At 46.2% G+C, this 20715-nt stretch overlaps 1 protein-coding gene across 2 annotated transcripts in view; it reads left to right on the top strand.

Moving 5' to 3' along the window:
• The window catches only part of LOC121286895 (short transient receptor potential channel 4-associated protein-like), a 101157-nt gene extending 80826 nt beyond the window's left edge, over positions 1-20331 (top strand). For both annotated transcript variants that reach the window (XM_041204119.1, XM_041204118.1), the window contains exons 15-19: positions 797-937; positions 5421-5532; positions 6891-7003; positions 11861-12067; positions 13050-20331. In XM_041204119.1, coding sequence (XP_041060053.1) covers positions 797-937; positions 5421-5532; positions 6891-7003; positions 11861-12067; positions 13050-13187 — 711 coding nt within the window. In that variant the 3' untranslated portion in view covers positions 13188-20331. The remainder of the gene's footprint in view (positions 1-796; positions 938-5420; positions 5533-6890; positions 7004-11860; positions 12068-13049) is intronic.
• Positions 20332-20715: the final 384 nt, after the last annotated feature.

The following is a 20715-nucleotide window of genomic DNA, read 5'->3' as shown; positions in this document are numbered from 1 at the left end:
GATGGGGGTGTTGGTGGTGTTGCCACGGATTGGGGGCGGGGGGTGCCGTTGCTGATGGGCAGGTGATTGTGGTGTAGCTGCTGGGTGCATTCTGTCAGGTGAATTGGAGGCTGAAGATCTCAATCCTGTCCTGCAAAAACATGTACATCTGCTGCTGACTGTTGGTCAGGCATTTATCATTATACATTTATTTTTAACATGTCAACATTTTATTTTGCTTAATTTTGAGGACGTTACTGCAGTGGAAAATAGTTTTTTTCCAACTTTGGCAAGTAGTACCAGTATTGGCTACTCTTGGGTTGACACAGTTAGATGCACAATAAAGCTCACTCTCCCCTTCTCCCTGTGCCTTATTCCCAAACTTGGCATTACTAGCTGCCAGTATTGTGCTCTCGCTTCTCTCACTACACTTTCCGCTGCTGAGTTGTGCAAAGCATGTGGCTGGAACGGGATTAAAACTGCATCGTTCTCAGTTCACATGGGATAGGCCCTTAAGTGAGCAAAATAAAAGGAGGCCTTCATATCAATTCTGCCTGATTAGAACTTGCATCCAAGAGATGAAAGGGCCATGTCTAACTAAAGAATCCAATTTAAATTTGTTTTTAAATTTCAATATAAATGAACTCTTTGGAATCAGAAATTTTAAAAAGAAACCTTTGAAGGAATGTGTTTGAAAAGTTGTACGAAAATGTTCAGGGCACAGAGATTCAGAACAGCAATATGATTGTCATCAGGACCGCTGAAGGTCAGTGCCCCTTCCTAACTAAAAGAGTTAGTTCTATGTTTATTTTTGCAGCACATTCTTTTCTGCATTATCGACAGCGAGTGTAAATCAAGGGATGTGTTGCAGAGTTATTTTGACCTTTTGGGTGAATTGATGAAATTCAACATTGATGCCTTCAAGAGGTTTAATAAGTACGTAAACACAGAAGAGAAGGTGAGTTGCACAGCTTCATCTGCATGTTAGCGTCTACCTGATTAACATTTGATTGTATAGCGAGTACTTTGCTTTATTAATGATTTTGAAAGATGCTTGTATTTCATCCATCAGTAAAAGTGACCACAAAGCAGTCTGATTGCTGGAAAAGCCCAACTGATTCACTGATGTCCTTTAGAGTAGAAAACCTGCCACCCTTTTCCAGTCTGGGCCTGTATGAGGCACTGATGTAGTTGACTCTGAATGACCATCTGAATTGGCCCAGCAAACCACTGAGTTGAAAGGAATGCCAGTACCTTTGGCTGGTTCTCTGCTGGATGTCCTTCTCCATGTCTCTGCCTTACCTCATTCTTCCTCCTGCCCTCTTCAGCTCAACCACCCCACATGCCCTGGAGCAGAATCAAAATGAGAAACCAACCTGGGTCTGGCATTATTTCCTGCCATTCACCCTGACTCAGTGCTGGGCACAGGGGCTGCCTCTTAGGCCCCTGTGTTCAAAGGTTGATGAAGGGGTGAGAGTAGTGTGGCAGCAAGAAGCAGTGCTGTCACTCTTCAAGTACATGCCCCAGAAGCCAGGAACTCACTCTGATAAATTCATGCCATTTCTCTGCTCGATGGTCAAACACAGCTGACTCTGGAAGAATGTTCTAATGGATAACAACAAATAACCCCAGGACCAGCAACAATGCCAGGGGATGAAGAGGACAACAGTGTCTTTGGTGAGGGGAGTAAGGGGCAACGACACCTTCGGAGGGGGAGGGTAAAGGGCAGCAATGCCTTTGGTAAGTGGCAATGGTGTTGTCGGGCCGGGGTGCGGTGTGGGGCAGCAGTGTCGCTGGGATGGGGATGGGGGTTGGTGTGGTGTGGGGCAGCGGCACGGCTGGGGGGGTTTGGTGTGGTGTGGGGCAGCGGCACGGCTGGGGGGTTTGGTATGGTGTGGGGGCAGCAGCGTTGCTGGGGGTTTGGTGTGGGGCAGCATTGCTGGGGGTGTGTGGTGTGGGGCAGCAGCATCGCTGGGATGGGGGCATTGGTGTGCGGGGCGGCTGGTGGGGGTGTGGTGTGGTGCGGGGCAGCTGGGGGGGGGGTTGGTGTGGTATGGGGCAGCAGCGTGGCTGGAGGGAGTGGTGTGGGGCAGTGGTGCAGCTGGGGGGGTGTTCGTGTGGCGCGGCTGAGGGGGGTTGGTGTGCGGGGCAGCAGCGCGACTGGGGAGGGCGGTGGTGTGGTGCGGCTGGGGGGGGGTTTGGTGTGATGTGGCGTGGCTGGGGGGTTGGTGTGGTGCGGGGCAGCAGCGCGTCTGGGGTGAGGGCGGTGGTGTGGTGCGGGGCAGTGGTGCGGCTGGGGGTTTGGTGTGGTGCGGGGCAGTGGTGCGGCTGGGGGTTTGGTGTGGTGCGGGGCAGTGGTGTGGCTGGGGGTTTGGTGTGGTGCGGCTGGGGGTGGGGTGGTGTGGGGCAGTGGTGTGGCTGGGGGTTTGGTGTGGTGCGGCTGGGGGTGGGGTGGTGTGGGGCAGTGGTGTGGCTGGGGGTTTGGTGTGGTGTGGCTGGGGGTTTGGTGTGGTGTGGCTGGGGGTTTGGTGTGGTGTGGCTGGGGGTTTGGTGTGGTGTGGCTGGGGGTTTGGTGTGGTGTGGCTGGGGGTTTGGTGTGGTGTGGCTGGGGGTTTGGTGTGGTGTGGCTGGGGGTTTGGTGTGGTGTGGCTGGGGGTTTGGTGTGGTGTGGCTGGGGGTTTGGTGTGGTGTGGCTGGGGGTTTGGTGTGGTGTGGCTGGGGGTTTGGTGTGGTGTGGCTGGGGGTTTGGTGTGGTGTGGCTGGGGGTTTGGTGTGGTGTGGCTGGGGGTTTGGTGTGGTGTGGCTGGGGGTTTGGTGTGGTGTGGCTGGGGGTTTGGTGTGGTGTGGCTGGGGGTTTGGTGTGGTGTGGCTGGGGGTTTGGTGTGGTGTGGCTGGGGGTTTGGTGTGGTGTGGCTGGGGGTTTGGTGTGGTGTGGCTGGGGGTTTGGTGTGGTGTGGCTGGGGGTTTGGTGTGGTGTGGCTGGGGGTTTGGTGTGGTGTGGCTGGGGGTTTGGTGTGGTGTGGCTGGGGGTTTGGTGTGGTGTGGCTGGGGGTTTGGTGTGGTGTGGCTGGGGGTTTGGTGTGGTGTGGCTGGGGGTTTGGTGTGGTGTGGCTGGGGGTTTGGTGTGGTGTGGCTGGGGGTTTGGTGTGGTGTGGCTGGGGGTTTGGTGTGGTGTGGCTGGGGGTTTGGTGTGGTGTGGGGCAGCGGCGCGTCTGGGGTGAGGGCGGTGGTGTGGTGTGGGGCAGTGGTGCGGCTGGGGGGGGTTTGGTGTGATGTGGCGTGGCTGGGGGGTTGGTGTGGTGCGGGGCAGCGGCGCGTCTGGGGTGAGGGCGGTGGTGTGGTGCGGGGCAGCGGTGCGGCTGGGGGTTTGGTGTGGTGCGGGGCAGCGGTGCGGCTGGGGGTTTGGTGTGGTGCGGCTGGGGGTTTGGTGTGGTGTGGGGCAGTGGTGCGGCTGGGGGTTTGGTGTGGTGCGGCTGGGGGTTTGGTGTGCGGGGCAGTGGTGTGGCTGGGGGTTTGGTGTGGTGCGGGGCAGTGGTGTGGCTGGGGGTTTGGTGTGGTGCGGCTGGGGGTGGGGTGGTGTGGGGCAGTGGTGCGGCTGGGGTTTTGGTGTGGTGCGGCTGGGGGTTTGGTGTGGTGCGGCTGGGGGTTTGGTGTGGTGCGGCTGGGGGTTTGGTGTGGTGCGGGGCAGTGGTGAGGCTGGGGATTTGGTGTGGTGCGGGGCAGTGGTGCGGCTGGGGGTTTGGTGTGGTGCGGGGCAGTGGTGCGGCTGGGGGGGGTTTGGTGTGATGTGGCGTGGCTGGGGGGTTGGTGTGGTGCGGGGCAGTGGTGTGGCTGGGGGGGGTTTGGTGTGATGTGGCGTGGCTAGGGGGTTGGTGTGGTGCGGGGCAGCAGTGCATCTGGGGTGAGGGTGGTGGTGTGGTGCGGGGCAGTGGTGCGGCTGGGGGTGGTGTGTGGTGCGGGGCAGTGGTGCGGCTGGGGGTGGTGTGTGGTGCGGGGCAGTGGTGTGGCTGGGGGTTTGGTGTGGTGCGGGGCAGTGGTGTGGCTGGGGGTGGTGTGTGGTGCGGGGCTGTGGTGCGGCTGGGGATGGGGTGGTGTGGGGCAGTGGTGCGGCTGGGGATGGGGTGGTGTGGGGCAGTGGTGCGGCTGGGGGTTTGGTGTGGTGCGGCTGGGGGTTTGGTGTGGTGCGGCTGGGGGTTTGGTGTGGTGCGGCTGGGGGTTTGGTGTGGTGCGGCTGGGGGTTTGGTGTGGTGCGGCTGGGGGTTTGGTGTGGTGCGGCTGGGGGTTTGGTGTGGTGCGGCTGGGGGTTTGGTGTGGTGCGGCTGGGGGTTTGGTGTGGTGCGGCTGGGGGTTTGGTGTGGTGCGGCTGGGGGTTTGGTGTGGTGCGGGGCAGTAGTGCGGCTGGGGTGGGTTTGGTGTGATGTGGCGTGGCTGGGGGGTTGGTGTGGTGCTGGGCAGCAGCGCGTCTGGGGTGAGGGCCGTGGTGTGGTGTGGCTGGGGGTTTGGTGTGGTGCGGGGCAGTGGTGTGGCTGGGGGTTTGGTGTGGTGCGGGGCAGTGGTGCGGCTGGGGGTGGGGTGGTGCGGGGCAGTGGTGCGGCTGGGGGTTTGGTGTGGTGCGGCTGGGGGTTTGGTGTGGTGCGGGGCAGTGGTGCGGCTGGGGGTTTGGTGTGGTGCGGGGCAGTGGTGCGGCTGGGGGCTGGGGTGGTGTGGGGCAGTGGTGCGGCTGGGGGTTTGGTGTGGTGTGGGGCAGTGGTGCGGCTGGGGGTTTGGTGTGGTGCGGCTGGGGGTTTGGTGTGGTGCGGGGCAGTGGTGCGGCTGGGGGTTTGGTGTGGTGTGGGGCAGTGGTGCGGCTGGAGGTTTGGTGTGGTGCGGGGCAGTGGTGCGGCTGGGGGTTTGGTGTGGTGTGGTGTTGTCAGTGGGTTTTTTTGTGGTGACAGATTTTCGCTCCTGGTTGTCCTCAATCAGAAAGCGTGTCCTTGAGTCTTGAAATTGAATTTGTTCGGTGATTACATTCTTTAAAACAAAATCTCCCAAGTTCTCTCTTGTGGTTTGTAATTGTACAATCCCCATGACATAATAGCTTGGAAAAGAATATAAATGGATGTGAGGAGTAAAAGAGAGGAGTGACTCGTGTTAATAATACTGGCATGAGGGTGAAAGGCTTGTTCCTACGCTGGGATGTTTCATGGTTTTTCTTCCAGCAAATATCGCAACCAGGTGAAATTGCTAAAAACAGGACTCTACTTTTTCATATGGATGGAAGTAATTATCTGATAAACAGCCAAGCCAAGGCACTCATAATCAGCTACTGAAAACAGCAAGATTTTCCCTCTGTCAATGTAACCTGCAGTGTGTATTTTAATCTCTTTCCAGCTAATAGCATGTTTTCAAACTTGATAGCATTCACCAAACACAGCAAATCATGACACTGTCTGTCTATTCAGTTTCAGATATTTTTGAACCAGATCAACAGCTCTTTAGTGGATTCCAACATGCTGGTCCGCTGCATTGTGTTGTCATTGGACAGATTTGAGAGCCAAACAGATGCTGTAAAAGGTAGAATGAATATTAAGTTGTCCTTTTATGAACAATCGAGAAGTTGAAGTAATTCTGCAATGAAACAAATTCATTCTGTCTCTTCCTGTCCTCAAAAGAAGCATGGCAGAGTATAAACTTTCCAATATCCTACAAATCTGAAAACACAGAATTTTATTAAGTTTGTGAGCAGCAACAAATTTAACACCGAACAGGTCGGGAGCAGTAAGCAGAGAATAAATTTCAAGAGGTGTCTGTCAGTGCCCTTAAAGCATCAAAGAGCCAAAGCAAACTTGTGAATGAGATCAAGCAGCAGTGTCTCCCATACCTGGAGTCAACCTGTGCACAGGAAAATGACTGTGGTTATTAGAGGCCACTTGTAGTCCCGGGGCAACACTGCAGGAGTTCCTCAGGTTAGTGTCCTCGGCCCAACCATCTTCAGCTGCTTCATCAATGATCTTCCCACCATGATAAGGTTAGAAGTGATGATCTGGCCGTGTTCAGGTGCATTCAGAACTCCAATAATGAAGTAGCCTGTGTGAGCCTAGAGCAAGAGATTTAAAAAATCCAGGCTGAGGCTGGCGAGTGGTAGGCAGCATTCAGGCGACATTATAACAAGTAATGACAATCGAGTAAGTGAATCCAGCCATCTTCCCCGATCTGCCCTATTACTCGTGACCCTTAAGATATTTCTGGTGGGAGACATTGCCAGAAGCTTTTAATGGGGTCCTTAACTTCACACAGGGGAGGCGATGGCGTAGTGGTATTGTCGCTGGGCTAATAATTCAGAGACCTAGGGTAATGCTCTGGGTTCTAATCACGCCACGGCTGATGGTAGAATTTGAATTCAATAAATAAAATCTGAAATTGAAATTAAAAGTCTAATGATGACCATGAAACCATTACCGATTGTTGTAAAAACCCATCTGGTTCAGAGAAGGAAATCTGTCATCCTTATGTGGTCTGGCCTATATGTTGACTCTTAACTGCCCTATGAGCTAGGGCAATTAGGGATGGGCAATAAATGCTGACCAATAAATTGCAGTCTGAGAATTGGGATAATTCTACGTTCTGCTTCTGTTGGAGTTGGCAGTACTGATTCCCTGCTCAGCTAGCATCAGCTGACGCAGACTCCAGGGCACATGGTAACAAGTTTGCTGCAGGTGACACAAAAGTGGAGCTCAGGTGGTTTCTGAGTCTTTGGCCCTAATTACAGTAGCCTGTGGTGTCATGATCTGCATTTATCTATTTACATTGAGCTGGTAAATCATGTGTTTTTCCACGAAGTTTGTGGTTTATCATTTCTGCACTGATCTTTGAGAGGAAAGGTGGGAATGTGGTTATCCTCTGTCATTCTGACGACTGTGCGTTCTATTTAGTTGCAGAAGTGATTTCCCAGTGCTGCCTACTGTCCTACATCTCCCGTGTGGAAAACCGACTCTCATTTCTTTTCCGGCTAATTAATATTATTCAAGTACAGACTCTCACACAGGTAAGCCTTTTGTGAAGTATTTACATTCTGTCTAAGCTTCTTACTCTCTCTCTAACATCAAGTTGATACCATGTAGTTTGCAAAATCCTTCATTCTTGTCATTTGAACTAAGCCAAGGTTCTAATGTGGAGTCTAATGCCCACCCCTTGTCCTCGGCCCTGACCCCTAACTTAACTGCTGTCAGTTCAAGAACCCACAACAGTTGCACCTAATGTTAAGGGGGCACATGTCTACATTCCATTTTATATGGTGTAATGTTCCCATCTTTTTAAAAACTACATTCTCTGACTTAGCACGAGCAGTTCCATAGGAATTTGTTGTTTACATGTGGCTGAATGTCTCTGCTCTGATAAAAGTATATTTTTCATAAGGCTAACTTCAGAGGTGATGGGTTGTCAGTGGTGGTTGGGAGTTTCATTCCGTGAATTACTGCAAACTTGAAGCGCCTTTGTAAATTGAGATTTAGGACTAATGTCATTGAGCAACCAATCAACAATGGACGTTTACCTGGTAATGTCATTAAGCCCAAAGGTCAATGCCATCTTCCAAGGAAGTGAACTCCTTGGGTTGGGGGCAGGGGGAGCAAAAATACCTATTGTTCACAGGCCCTTGAGTGCTTAATGGTTTCATTTATATTGTTACAGATGATAGATGCAAACTCCACCACTTGGAAGTTCCCTTCCAAGTCACACACCATCCTGACTTGGAAATATATCGCTGTTCTTTCACTGTCGCTGGGTCAAAATTCCTGGAAATCCTCCCCCTGCCCCCCACCTAACAGCACTGTGGGTGTACCTACACCACATGTACAGCAGTGGTTCAAGAAGGCAGCTCACCACCTTCTCAAGGCAACTAGGGATGGGCAATAAATGTTGGCCCAGCCAGCGAAGCCCACATCCCGTGAATGAATTAAAGCAAAAATGTTAGATGGAACTCTCTAAACACACAGCACTGATTGAAAATACAATGGCTCAGATTTTGCAGTGGCCATGATGACAAAGCTGTCAGCATTCGCCATAATTACTCTTCTGAACCTGATAGCGACTCCGGGAGTCTGCACATGTGTAGAATAATGTGGAGATCCAAATATTGCTATCACATAAGGAATTTAATAACAGGGTGAACACTATCTCAAATACACTAGATATGGGATTGAATTTATGCATTTGTTTTGGTGAAATATCTTAGTGCCTAAAGACATTTATAATCAATCATCTTCAGCCAGAAGTGCAAAGTGGATGATCCACCTCTGCCTCTTCCTGAGGCCCCTAGCATCACAGATGCCAGTCTTCAGCCAATTCAGTCCACTGCATGTGATATCAAGAAATCTGCCAGCAATAGCACTGATGACTTGTACTCCAGAACTTGCTGCGCCCCTAGCCAAGCTGTTCCAGTACAGCGACAACACTGGCATCTACACGACACAGTGGAAATTGCCCAGATATGTCCTGTACACAAAAAGCAGGACAAACCCAATCCAGCCAATTACCGTCCCATCAGTCTACTCTTGATCATCAGTAAAATGATGGAAGATGTCATCAACAGTGCTATCAAGTGGCACTCACTTGTTACAGCCTTGGACCAAACATGGACAAAAGAGCCAAACTTGAGGTGAGAGTGACTGCCCTTAACATGAAGGCGGCATTTAACCGAGTGTGGCATCAAGGAGCCCTAGCAAAACTGGAGTCAATGGGAATAAAGGAGATAACTCCACTAATTGGAGGCACACCTAGCACAAAGGAAGATGGTTGTAGCTGTTGGTTAGTCATCTTTGTCCCAGGATGTCACTGCAGGAGTTCCTCAGGGCAGTGTCCTAGGCCCAAACATCTTCAACTGCTTCATCAATGACCTTCCCTCCATCATATGGTCAGAAATGGGGATGTTCGCTGATGATTGCACAATGTTCACCATTTGCGACTCCTCAGATACTGAAGCAGTCTAAGCTCAAAAGCAGCAAGACCTGGACAATATCCAGGCTTGAGCTGAGAAGTGCAAATAACATTCGTGCCACAAAAGTGCCAGGCAACGATAATCTCCAACAAGAAAGAATCCAACCATCACCTCTTGACATTCATTGGCATTACCATTGCTGAATCCTTTGCTATTAACATTCTGGGAGCCACCATTGACCAGAAATTGAACTGGGCTAGCCATATAAATACTGTGGCTATAAGGGCTGGTCAGAGGCTGGGCATTCTATGGCGAGTAACTTATCTCCTAACTCCCCAAAGCCTGTCCACCATCTACAAGGCACAAATTAGGAGTGTGATGGAATATTCTTCACTTGCCGAGATGAGTGCAGCTCCCACAACAGTCAAGAAGCTCGACACTATCCACGACAAAGCAGCCCGCTTGATTGGCACCACATCCACCACCTTCAATATTCACTTACTCCACCACCAGCGCACAGTGGCAGCAGTGTGTACCACTTACAAGAGACACTGCAGAAACTCATCAAGGCTTCTTCAACAGCAGCTTCCAAACCCACGACCACTATCACCTAAAAGGGCAAGGGCAGCAGACACATGGGAACACCACCACCTGAAAGTTCCCCTGCAAGCCGTACTCCACCCTGACTTGGTCAAAGTCTTGGATGTGTATATCTATGCTTTGTAGAAGTGTGAGGTGATGCATTTTGGTAGAAAGAACATGGACAGACAATATAAAATAAGGGGTGAAATTTTGAAGGGAGTGCAGGAGTAGAAAGACCTAGGTATATATGTGCATAGACATTAAAGGTGTCAGAACAGGTGGAGAGAGCAGTTAATAAAGCATATAGTATCCTGGGCTTTATTTAATAGGGGCAAAGAGTACAAGAGCAAGGAGGTTATGCTGAATTTATATAAGGCACTCGTTAGACCTCAGCTGGAATATTGTGTACAGTCCTAGATGCCACATTATAGGAAGGATGTGAACACATTGGAGAGAGTGCAGAACACATTTTTACAAGAATGGTTCCAGGGATGAGAAACTTCAGCTATGAGGATAGATTGGAGAGGTTGGGACTGTTCTCCTTGGAGAGAAGGTGGCTAAGAGGAAATTTGATAGAGATGTTCAAAATCATGAGGGGGCTGGACAGAGATAGGGAGAAGCTGTTCCCACTTGTAAAAGGATCAAGAATGAGAAGGCAAAGATTTAAAGTGATTCAGAAAAGAAGCAAATGTGATGTGAGAAAAAACGTTTTCACACAGTGAGTGGTTTAAGTCTGGAGTGCACTGGAATTGTGGTGGAGGCAGGTTCAATCAAAATTCAAGAGGACATTAGATGATTATTTGAATAGAAACAATGTGCAGGGGTACAGGGAAAAGGCAGGGCAATGGCACTAGGTCATAATGCTCATTTGGAGAGCTGGTGCAGACATGGGCCAAATGGCCTCCTGTGCTGTTAAAATTCTCTGATTCTGTGAACTCCCTCCCTAACAGCACTATGGGTGTACCTACACCACATGGACTGCAGCGGTTCAAGAAGGGAGCTCACCGCCACCTTCTCAAGGGCAAATAGGAATGGGCAATAAATGCTGGCCCAGCCAGGACACCCACATCCTGTGAAAGAATCCAAAAAAATCATGATGAAGAGAAGGTTGGAACCAACAGTGAGGGGTAATCCTGAAGAGGGACATAATAAACTAAACTCAGAATAATCTCAGATATGTCAGCACTCAACTTTGTGACTGACATCATTTTGAAGAAATTGCATCACTAACTCTACGCTCTTCCAGCGAGTGAGCGGTTGAAGTTCCACGAGCAATCCGTGAATTGATAAAATCTTCCACTTTTATGGTGTTAGTGTCACTGTAAAACCCTTTGAAGAAGTTGCACCTTGTTGAATGTGGTATTATTGGATTTTTAATGGCATACTAAGTTCATACTTTTAGCATGAGGCCTTATCTGTGACATACTTTTAAATAGGCAAAATATGTGAGAATCAGAGGGTGGTGAATCTTTGGAATTCTCTACCGCAGAGAGCTGTGGAATCTCAATCATTGAGCATGTTCAAGACAGAAATCGATAGTTTTCCGGAGACTAATGACCTTGGGATATGTGGATAGCTCGGGAAAGTGGTGTTGAGGTAGATCTAATTGAATGTTGGAGCAGGCTCAGTGGGCTAAATAACCTACTCCTGTATGGCACAGAAAGAGGCCACTTGGCCTATTGTGTATGCCAGTAAAAAAAAAAGCCACCCAGCTTAATCCCACTTTCCAGCATTTGGTCTGTAGCCCTGCGGGTTACAGCACTTGAGGTGTATATCCAGACACCATTTAAATGAGTTGAGGATTCCTGCCTCTACTACCTTTTCAGGCAGTGAGCTCCAGCCCCCACAACTCTGAGTGAAAACATTTTTTTCTCAACTCCCCCCCCCTAATCTTTCTGCCAATCACTTTAAACCTATGCCCCTTAGTCCACTGACCTTTCTGCTAAAGTAAATAGGCCCTTCCCATCCACTGTATCCAGGCCCCTCAAGATTTTGTACATCTCAATCAAATGAGTGAAGAAACCTGTTTTTTCGAAAGATTTGAAAGATGCAGAAACCAAAAGCTGCTTTTTCTCTACTGCTTTTGCTCTGAAGAAGGGTCATATGGACTCAAGCTGTTAACTTTGTTTTTTTCTCTCCACAAATGCTGTCAGACTTGCTGAGTTTTTCCAGCATTTTCTGTTTTTGTTTCAGATTCCCAGTATCTGCAGTATTTTGCTTTTTCTCTAGTTGGGCCAATCACTCACTTGGTATCAATAAAGTCTGCTCCGTGCACTCTATATAAAGTGTCTCATGCTTGCTCAAAACACATTGTTATGAGCTGGTGGGGGGAAGTGGTTGACTGCAAATGCACCTTACTGACATTTAATGCTTTTCCTATTAAAGGAAAATGTTAGCTGCCTGAACACTAGCCTGGTGATCTTGATGCTGGCAAGACGTAAGGGCAAGCTGCCATTCTACCTGAATGCTCTACGAGAGAAGGAGCTTTGTGAGAAGTATCCGGGCTTCCTCCTCAACAATTTTCACAGTCTGCTGCGCTTCTGGCAAGAGCATTACCTCAACAAAGATAAGGACAGCACATGCCTGGAGAATGTGAGTGTGGATAGCTGAGGCATAAATCGTGAAGCTTTTCAATCATTTTAAATACAAGTTGAATATTTTCTTTAATAATAATCCAGATTAAATTAAATTATAACACTAACTTTCCAATTTATGGCTATCCTATCTTGACCTGTTTGCCTTGAGGAATGCTATTCATTGGGAATGTTAACTTTGTGGTGAGAAATGATGGATTATCGGTTATTTAGTGGTGAATTTGCTAATCAACCCTCTACCAAGGAAGGTTTAAAGTTCACTTGCTGTGCTGAGCTCCTCATCCTCAACTGGATGATAACTGGAGTGCGATAGTGAGTTTTTAGCCAGTGCTAGAGAGTGCTTGTGTGTATTCGTGCTGATTCATGATTTGACCAGACATGGCTTTTATGGCCTGTATGGATGAAATAACTTGATGATTCTTGCTGCCTGGGCTTGCAAGTATTGAAAAGGATTGCTATCTGTAGATAGGCTGTTTATCCCAACTGGGTCCATGTTGGTGTTATTCCATCATGAGCAGCATCCTCATCCCATGTGCTCTGTTCTCAAATTCCCTTCTATCCCCCTTTTCCTGCAACTACTTGTCTAACCAAATTGTTGACATGCTTTCTGCTTCAATAGCCAGTTCTCAACCCTCTTTTTAAAAAGAGCAGTTTCTCTTGCACTCTGTTCTTGAATCTCTCATTTCATTTTATATCTAATTCCCTAGTTCTTGATCCCTTGTCCACTGGATACAAGAACTTTCCAACCACCTTGTCCCATCACTTTAACATTTTAAATACATCTATCAATCACCGTCTCTCTTGTTATAACAAAAATCACCTCATGCATGAGATAAATGGTCAGTTGGGTGAGGCACTGTACAATGCCCGGAACCTAGGGGCTATATCCTGACTTCACTTGTCTCCTTTAGGACAGAGGGAAGGAACTTAATGACCCTCTTACAAGTTCAGTTTTAAGCCTGATCCTCTTCCTCCCACAGAGCTCCTGCATTAGCTTCAGTTACTGGAAAGAGACAGTATCACTGCTCCTATGTCCTGACCGGACAGCTCCTTGTGCAATCATTAGCTACATTGATGAAGTGTACATGAACATTGATAAAGACTTCAGTGAAGATTGATGTGCAGCTTGTGGACAATTGGACTGATGCTTCATACAGCTTTGGAGTAAGCCCAAGAGCATGGATATTCAGGCCTTATTGTCTGATGTTTGTTCGCACCTGGACTGGAAGTTGGAAGAGCTGGTTGGTGATTGGTGCAGCTGTTTTTATTATAACCATGAATTGATGCCTTTTGTCTTTTAAACATCCTTAAGGGTTGTCTGAACCTGTATGTTACTGGGGGAGGAAGAAAGATTTTCCATCACTGGGTGCCAGAGTTAAAGCTGCCTGAGAACCAGCACTGCCTTTGGTTAAATGAACTGTGGAGCACTTCTACGATCTCTGATTTTTTTATAAATGTCCCATTCTAATTCAGTATTTTAAATATTTACTTCTAAGTGTGCCATTTGGCATCTTCCCATCTACAATTCTTGGTTATGTGAAGATGCTAGTGGCTAACAGCAACCTTCAGTGTAATCACAATGTCAATGTATATTGAGAGGTTAAAGTCATTTTATTTCATTCACAAGATCGTTTTATTTTAAATACTTGTTGAAACTCGTTTGCTGTCATCGGTTTCGATAAGCTGTTACTCTTCTGGAATCTGCTTTCAAGCATCAAACTTAAAAGTTATCTAACGTACAGCTTATTAAGTAGTTTGTAATATATACTGTGTACTAAGTGCTCCGAGTTTGACTTATACAACTCACTGAATATTCCTTTAAGTTTTTGTAGAGCAAATCTGGAAAGGTTTCATTTTGTAAAGAGTTCGAATGCATGGTTATTCATTGGGCTTTTTCCCTCTTCATCTGTTTATTTTAGTTACCTCTCTTGCCTGTTTCCTCCCTGAAGATGGTGGCTGCTTACTGGGTGCTGGTCACCCTTGAGTGCCTCACCCAAGCTTGGTACTTTACAGTGAGTGTCTGCAGATTGTAGGACCGGGGCAGGGCACCTGAAAGTTGAGCCAAGTTCTGTTCCTGAACATTTATAAACATTGATTAGGGCCTGTAACCTGGGTCAATCTTTCTCTCTACCCTGTGGTGTTCTGAGGCCATGCTGGCTATGATCAGCTACTGGTGGGGAGGGGGGGTCTTTCTGGTCTTTGTGGCTCAGCAGTAAACTCTGAGCCATTAGGAGAACATCTGTTGGCTTTGTCATTGAAGGGCTGATTTGTAGTGTGTAAAACCATCAGACTTCACTAGAGTGGGCTGTATATATGTGTAAAATGATTTAATGTACCTGAGTTAGTGCAGTTTATAATTCTTGTGGAGAAATGGTGGAAGTTTTTAAAAAAAAATCTGTGTGACATCAAATGACAAAAATCTGCATTACTATTTCAGTCAAGTGTATAGAGTATGAAATGTTTATGCCATGTCCACATGCACTGTGGAAAACCAGTACAGATTTCATCTCCCCAAATGTCTGTAACTGGGGAGAGTATTATGACCTATGAATATGAGGGTGAAGTACTGTTGATTGCAGGTCTATCAATGGTGATGGAGGTGTTTGCGTTGATAAATAAAGACCATTATTAACAAGAGATGGATGCAAATGTTAGTGTATTGGATTAAGTCTGATTCTCCCAATAGTGCATTCCTACCATTGCATCAAGTAAATCTGATGGTGGAACTGTAGTTGCATCTTAATCTCCAGGTGTTATCTCATTCCTGGGTCAAAGCTACAAAATAATTCTTTCCTATCCTCAAACTTCGTAGTGTTAATCCAGGTGTGGTCCATCAGTGAGAACAGTTTACCTGTGTGTAGCTGGCTTGTAGCTGCTCTCCCATTGTGCAGCTGATCTGCTTAACATATTTTAATATTTTTACACATTTTTGGGATCCCAAACCAATACTCCCTATATTCCTGAACTTTTGCTGAATTGATGTGTACATTATTTGGGTCTAAACTGATGAGCTGGTTGTCAACTTGTTACAAGCTTTTGAAGCTGGGAAAACATTTTATTGGGGTTATTTTTGCTTAGCGTTAGAGTTCCTTCATTGGCCATGATTGACACTTCTTCCGGGAGATTGGGGAGGACAGAGGAGTAGGTTTATTATAATTGAAGTCTGTTATACAGAACACCGTCACAGTAGGCTATGCTGACTTTTTCTTGGACATCTTTGTCTCCTTTAGGTTCACCACCCTCCCCGCCTCCCCAACCAAAGTGACCTGGCTGAGAATGTGTTGTCTGTCTCTCCTATTTAGTGTTTCCTTAATATCTTACTGTATCAATCTGACTGATACCTAGAGTTTGTGGGAGAAGGTGCTAATTAAAACTGTGATATCAATGCCTCTAGTCACTGCTGCACTTCCCTCCTGTCCCTTCTGAATGTTGTTGTTGTATTCTTAGTTCCACAGTCTCTCATCACCTCCAGTGCCTCACTTGAATGACCACTATTGTGTGAGCCTTGACTGCATCTGTGAGCCATGTGAATGTCACAGCCTCCACAAAAGTGCACTTACACTCTGAATCTTGCAGACTTGTGAATCAGGAATAGGACTTGAGCTGTGTTGCTCAACTGCTTCCTGGCTGCACTATGTGAGAGCTCCCAGATGCGTTTTTATAATCCACCCATCTGGATATAAGGATTACTGTGTTCTGCAAGGGTCATGGCTAGTTTTTGCCCCTGGGCTTGACAACTCATATGGGTTTAGCTCTGAATCAAAACTTTGATGGTGCCCCGGACCAGCTAATGGCCATTGGCCACAGAGAGGTTGGATCAGTGTCAGTTTGTAGGCAAGTAGCTAACTACTAAATTTGAACTTTATAATACTGTAGCAAAAGCTCGGATTCTGTGGTTTTTGGATGCCAATGTCAGAAGCAGATTCACATCTGTAGCCACAGAAAGACCACTCTGTTCCCCTACCTATCAAAGCTCATATTACTATTGCTCTTCCAGTCATCTTTGTGGTCCCTGTGTAGCTGAGCCAATCGTGGTATGATGGACTTGACTAAATGCATCTTTCTGATGCTCTTTCATTGCTGAAATCCTTTTCAAGGTTATATGTTGCAGTACATTCCTGCCCGCCAAAACAAGTTTGCTAATTGTTAGACCTATTATGTGAACAGAATATCTGATTTTAGGCTTCAACCCAATAATTCCTCTGCTCTATACTATGAGTTCCCACAGGAGGTTTAAACCTGATGATGCTGTAAAGCATGGGTATATGCTTCATTGAAAAGACTTTGCATTTTCTGCAATAATTGAGATAAATGATTTTCTCAATCATTCTTATTTATTCCATTGTTTATTTCTTAGAGTTCTTGTTGAACCCAAAGCTTTCAGATGACAATCTGCTTTATGGACTTACATGCAGTTTATTTCATCCATTTTGGGGGATAAAAAATTCCCATTCAGGAGAGAGTGTATAGGACCAGAAGTAGGCCATTCAGCCTCTTGTTCCTCATCCATTATTCTGTTAAATGGTGGATGACCTGTATTAACTCCATTTTATCTACATTTGCTCCATAATCCCGTGATATTCTTGCCTCTAAAAGATAAAAACTACTAATCTAAATTTTTAAAATTTTAATTCACCCCAAGCATCACTACCTTCCGGGCCGCTCTGTGTAATGTTACCTGTACCAGTTTGTGTTTGCTGTTCCTTGAAAAACGAAGGACTGTTGGAGATCTAAGTTGGCAGCCTTACATCTCAGTATATTAATGTTGTAACGCTCCATCGATAATAATGCATCAGTAAGAAGCTTTGCAAGTGTGTCAGAACTTTAGACTAACACTGTACTACCTCTGCCTTTGACTGCTTAAGGAATAGAACAGGCCTAAGAGGTTGGACTCAACCTCTGCAGATCAGTGGAAACAATGGTGGGTTACGATAAAGCACTGAGAGACCAGGAGTTGCCGTTGGATTACAATGCGCTCAGAGATAAGAGCATCAGTGAGCTACATGATCCACCAGACCATGCAATTATACCAAAATTGCTTCATTGGCTAAGACTATCATCAAACTGGATATAAAAGGCTCCTCTAGGTAATTTAGTAACTATAGCTAGTCCAGTTCACTCCATCCAATCTGTGGCCACTTTCTTGAGGTCTTGACTAAGCACTAGTCCAAAGTATACGGAACACATATGCATAGAAATTCAGTAACTAGCAGAGTATGCTGCATAGATTGCCCTTAATGGGCCAGGTCAGGCAAATCCCAACCTGTTCTAGGATTTTATCTACAAAAGGGATCATACTGAGATGGGGAACTACTGGCAAGCTTCACCTTGGTTCTTCAGCTTGTTACAGCGTGTACACTACCCGTGCAGTCATTGGAAAAGAGCAGGCTGTATTTTGTTCAAATGAGGAATGGGTAGGGCAGGTTTTGTAGAGGATGTGTACGAGTGGTGTGAGGCTCAGGAAATGCCTTGCACTATATCTATTCATTTAATTTTAGGATTAGTGCCTTATGCGGTCCTCCTGGATAAAACTGGGAGCACGTGATTAAATTCCAGATTTTATTTGAGACTCTACTTCAGTTCCGAGTAAAGACTCACTGAGCCTTATTCAAAAGGTATGAGACAAAGCTGTCACTGTCCCTGCCATATTCTGTTCTTGTGATTTGTACAATGGCATCAAATGGGATGTTCTTGCAATGAGGCATTTCTGAAAGAATTATAATGCTTCTTGCAAATGCTGTGTTGCTGAGATACAATGTGCTCTGAACAATAGGCTAACCTAGGATTGAGTATGTGGGTGTTCCCAAGTACGTTATGGTTTGTATAGCTCAAGGTACCAGAAGAATCTATCCAGTCGTTGCTTCACAGGAGAAAGGGTTGCAGGGATTGAAGGATCTGGCCTGTAGTAATCTGCCACAAATACCTGTGGTCAGTTCGGCTCTGAGATGACATGCCTGGTAATGAAGGGTTGGAAATGTCAACCCTATGCAGACAATACTGCAGTACTCCAGGACAGAGTTGCAATGATTTTAGCCAGTTAAAGAACGAACAGCAGTTTTTCATAGACATGAGCCTCTCCAAGTAATAGCTTTTGCAACCTGTGCCTATACTTCCTGGGCCTGAGTAAGTGAGGTGTACTGCAGATCAGTTGAGCAATGCAGTCATTTGGTTTCTACACTTAAGCGGAGCTGCAGTCACCTTTAGAAGTAAAATAAGTGATTCTGGAGCTTGATGGAACTCCCCTAATTTGAAGGAATATTTTAGAATCATAAAGTTTATAGCACAGAAAGAGGCCACTTGGCCGATCCTGTCTGTGCTGGCTACAAAATGAGCCACCCAGCCTAATCCCACTTCCTGGTATTTGGTCCTTAATCCTGCAGATTACAGCACTTGAGGTGCGTATCCAGACATCATTTAAATGAGCTGAGGGTTTCTGCCTCTACCACCCTTTCAGGCAGTGCTGTTTTAATCACATCAGAATTGGATGCACTCTTGGTGAAACCCTGGTTACCCTCTGTGTTGTGTAAAATTCTTCCTTTCCCAAAACTCTGATTGCGCCACTATTTTCCCATTGTGATTATCGAGCACTTTGGTGCTTGCCTGTAATGCAAAATGGCCAGTGGCAGCTTATAAGGCCGATGCTTTCTTGCTTCAGTGCTTATAGCAGAAAGGTTTTGTGAGTGTCTATCATTGAGCTCAGGCCTCTACCTGAGATGATCCAGCACTTTGCATCTGAGGCAGTGAAGCCTTTTCAACACTTTATAAGGTTACCCTGATCTCTCATCTGAAAGTTCAGTTTCAATTAATTTCTTTTAAAAGGTGTAAATGGATCTAGACTGAGATCAATGTAACTTAAAACTGGGAAGGAGCAAGTGCAATAGTAAAATTGAAAGAGCTTGAGTACTGCTGAATCATTCTATATATTGAATACCTGCCAGTTAGGCCAGTAAGTAAGCTGAGAGAATGAGCAACTGTTTGGAAAGGTTGGAGGGAGAGTGGTGCTGGGCCATATCATGAGGTGCTTCACTTCCCTTCCTCTTATTTCTGACTGAATATGAAAGCAGAGTTGCACAGAGAGCTGTGGCGGATCATTCAATGCACTTGTGTTTGTATAATCTTTTTGCAAAAGAGAATTCTGTTGGAGCTAAAGCTAGCCTTTTGCACCACTTGACAATCTTTAGCAACAAGCTTCACAAATTTCCTTTAGCTTAAGAATTGATGATGCAATAAGGTTCTCTGTCTTTCAGGGGGAGTATTTTAGGTGGTAATGTGGATTTGACATGAGTCCTTCCATCTCAGGTTAATGGAATATCTGCAGCCACCTTACTGTGACGTTGTGTTCATAGTTTTCTCATCTTCATTTGGCCACAAATTCCTACTTTAAAATCCTCCTGTCCCTATATTTCTAGTTAGCTTCTCGAGTCTGTGCCACCATTCATGGCTGAACTGTATTTTGACCCATCCACTCGCTTGGTTCCATATCCTTTCATGCTTTTGTCTAGCAAAAATCTATCAGCCTCAGATGTAAAATTATTAATTGAGCTAGTATCTACTGGATTTTGTGAGTGTGTGTATCACACTTCTGCCACCCTTTTGCATGAAGATTGTTTCCTAACTCCTTTCCTGAATGGCCTCCCTCTGACTTTATCAAATCCTCAAATCTCCCAGCTTGCGGAAAAATTTTCTTCCTGCCCTATTGTTTCAAAATCCTAAATCATCCCTTAACCATTTATACTTTGATCACCCTTCAACTAAACCACGGAAAATACTGATTTGGAATGTGATTGATTTTAGCTTTCAATAGCTTCCCATCCTAGCATTGGCCTTTGGTATTCCATTTTGTTTAAATTCGGTCTTCATAAATTGCAGCAAGGAAATCAACAACCTAGGCAACAAAGTTCCCTGTTAAACAACATGGAGGTGGAGAGTCAGAAGCTGATCATTTTCCAATCTGATGCCACGAAACAAAGTTCTGAATATTTGATCGTGCATGTGTTTGTATGAAACACTTTCGGCCGATTTGGAAACGGATCTATTTTGACCTACAAAGCTGCTCATGAAATTTACCGCCCTTTGAAATTTCACATCCTTTCCAGAGAACCTGGAGCATTGACCTGGATCCAGGATATACTGATTATTTAGTTGCTGCCTGCTCCCATAATATTTCTCTGCTCCCCAGTTAAAATATATATATATATTGTTTTTATCATTGTTTATTTAATCTTATTGTACATGACAATAAAAATGCTTCTGATTACCTTACATCAGTGTGGTATTTGGGTATACTCCCACTCCCAGATAGTCATTCTCTGGTTGCCTTACAGTTTAAAATAACTATATTAGATGAATAAGGAAGTTCATTATTGCTGCCCAGTCATAACTAATGGTTTTTCCAAAGTCGGAATTTGAAGAATTTCTTTGGAAGATTTTCCTGACATTCTGGAGTTGTCCCCTTCTGAGACTCCACTGGTAAAGGCTGAATGAACCCAGCATCAATTAGTGCTGGATGAACTAGAGCATCTACATCATGGTAGAAAGGAGAAAATCAACTAGGACACCTGACTGTTCACTGGTATCTGCTGAAAAACCCCATGGTCAATTGGGTTTTGGCTGCCATAATCCAACTTCCTTTGCTCAGCTCAAGAA

This window comes from Carcharodon carcharias, chromosome 14 (genome assembly GCF_017639515.1).
Source record: "Carcharodon carcharias isolate sCarCar2 chromosome 14, sCarCar2.pri, whole genome shotgun sequence".
In the NCBI taxonomy this organism is placed as follows: Eukaryota; Metazoa; Chordata; class Chondrichthyes; order Lamniformes; family Lamnidae; genus Carcharodon; species Carcharodon carcharias.
The sequence above is the reverse complement of the archived record's forward strand: the minus strand, read 5'-3'. Positions and strand labels throughout refer to the sequence as shown.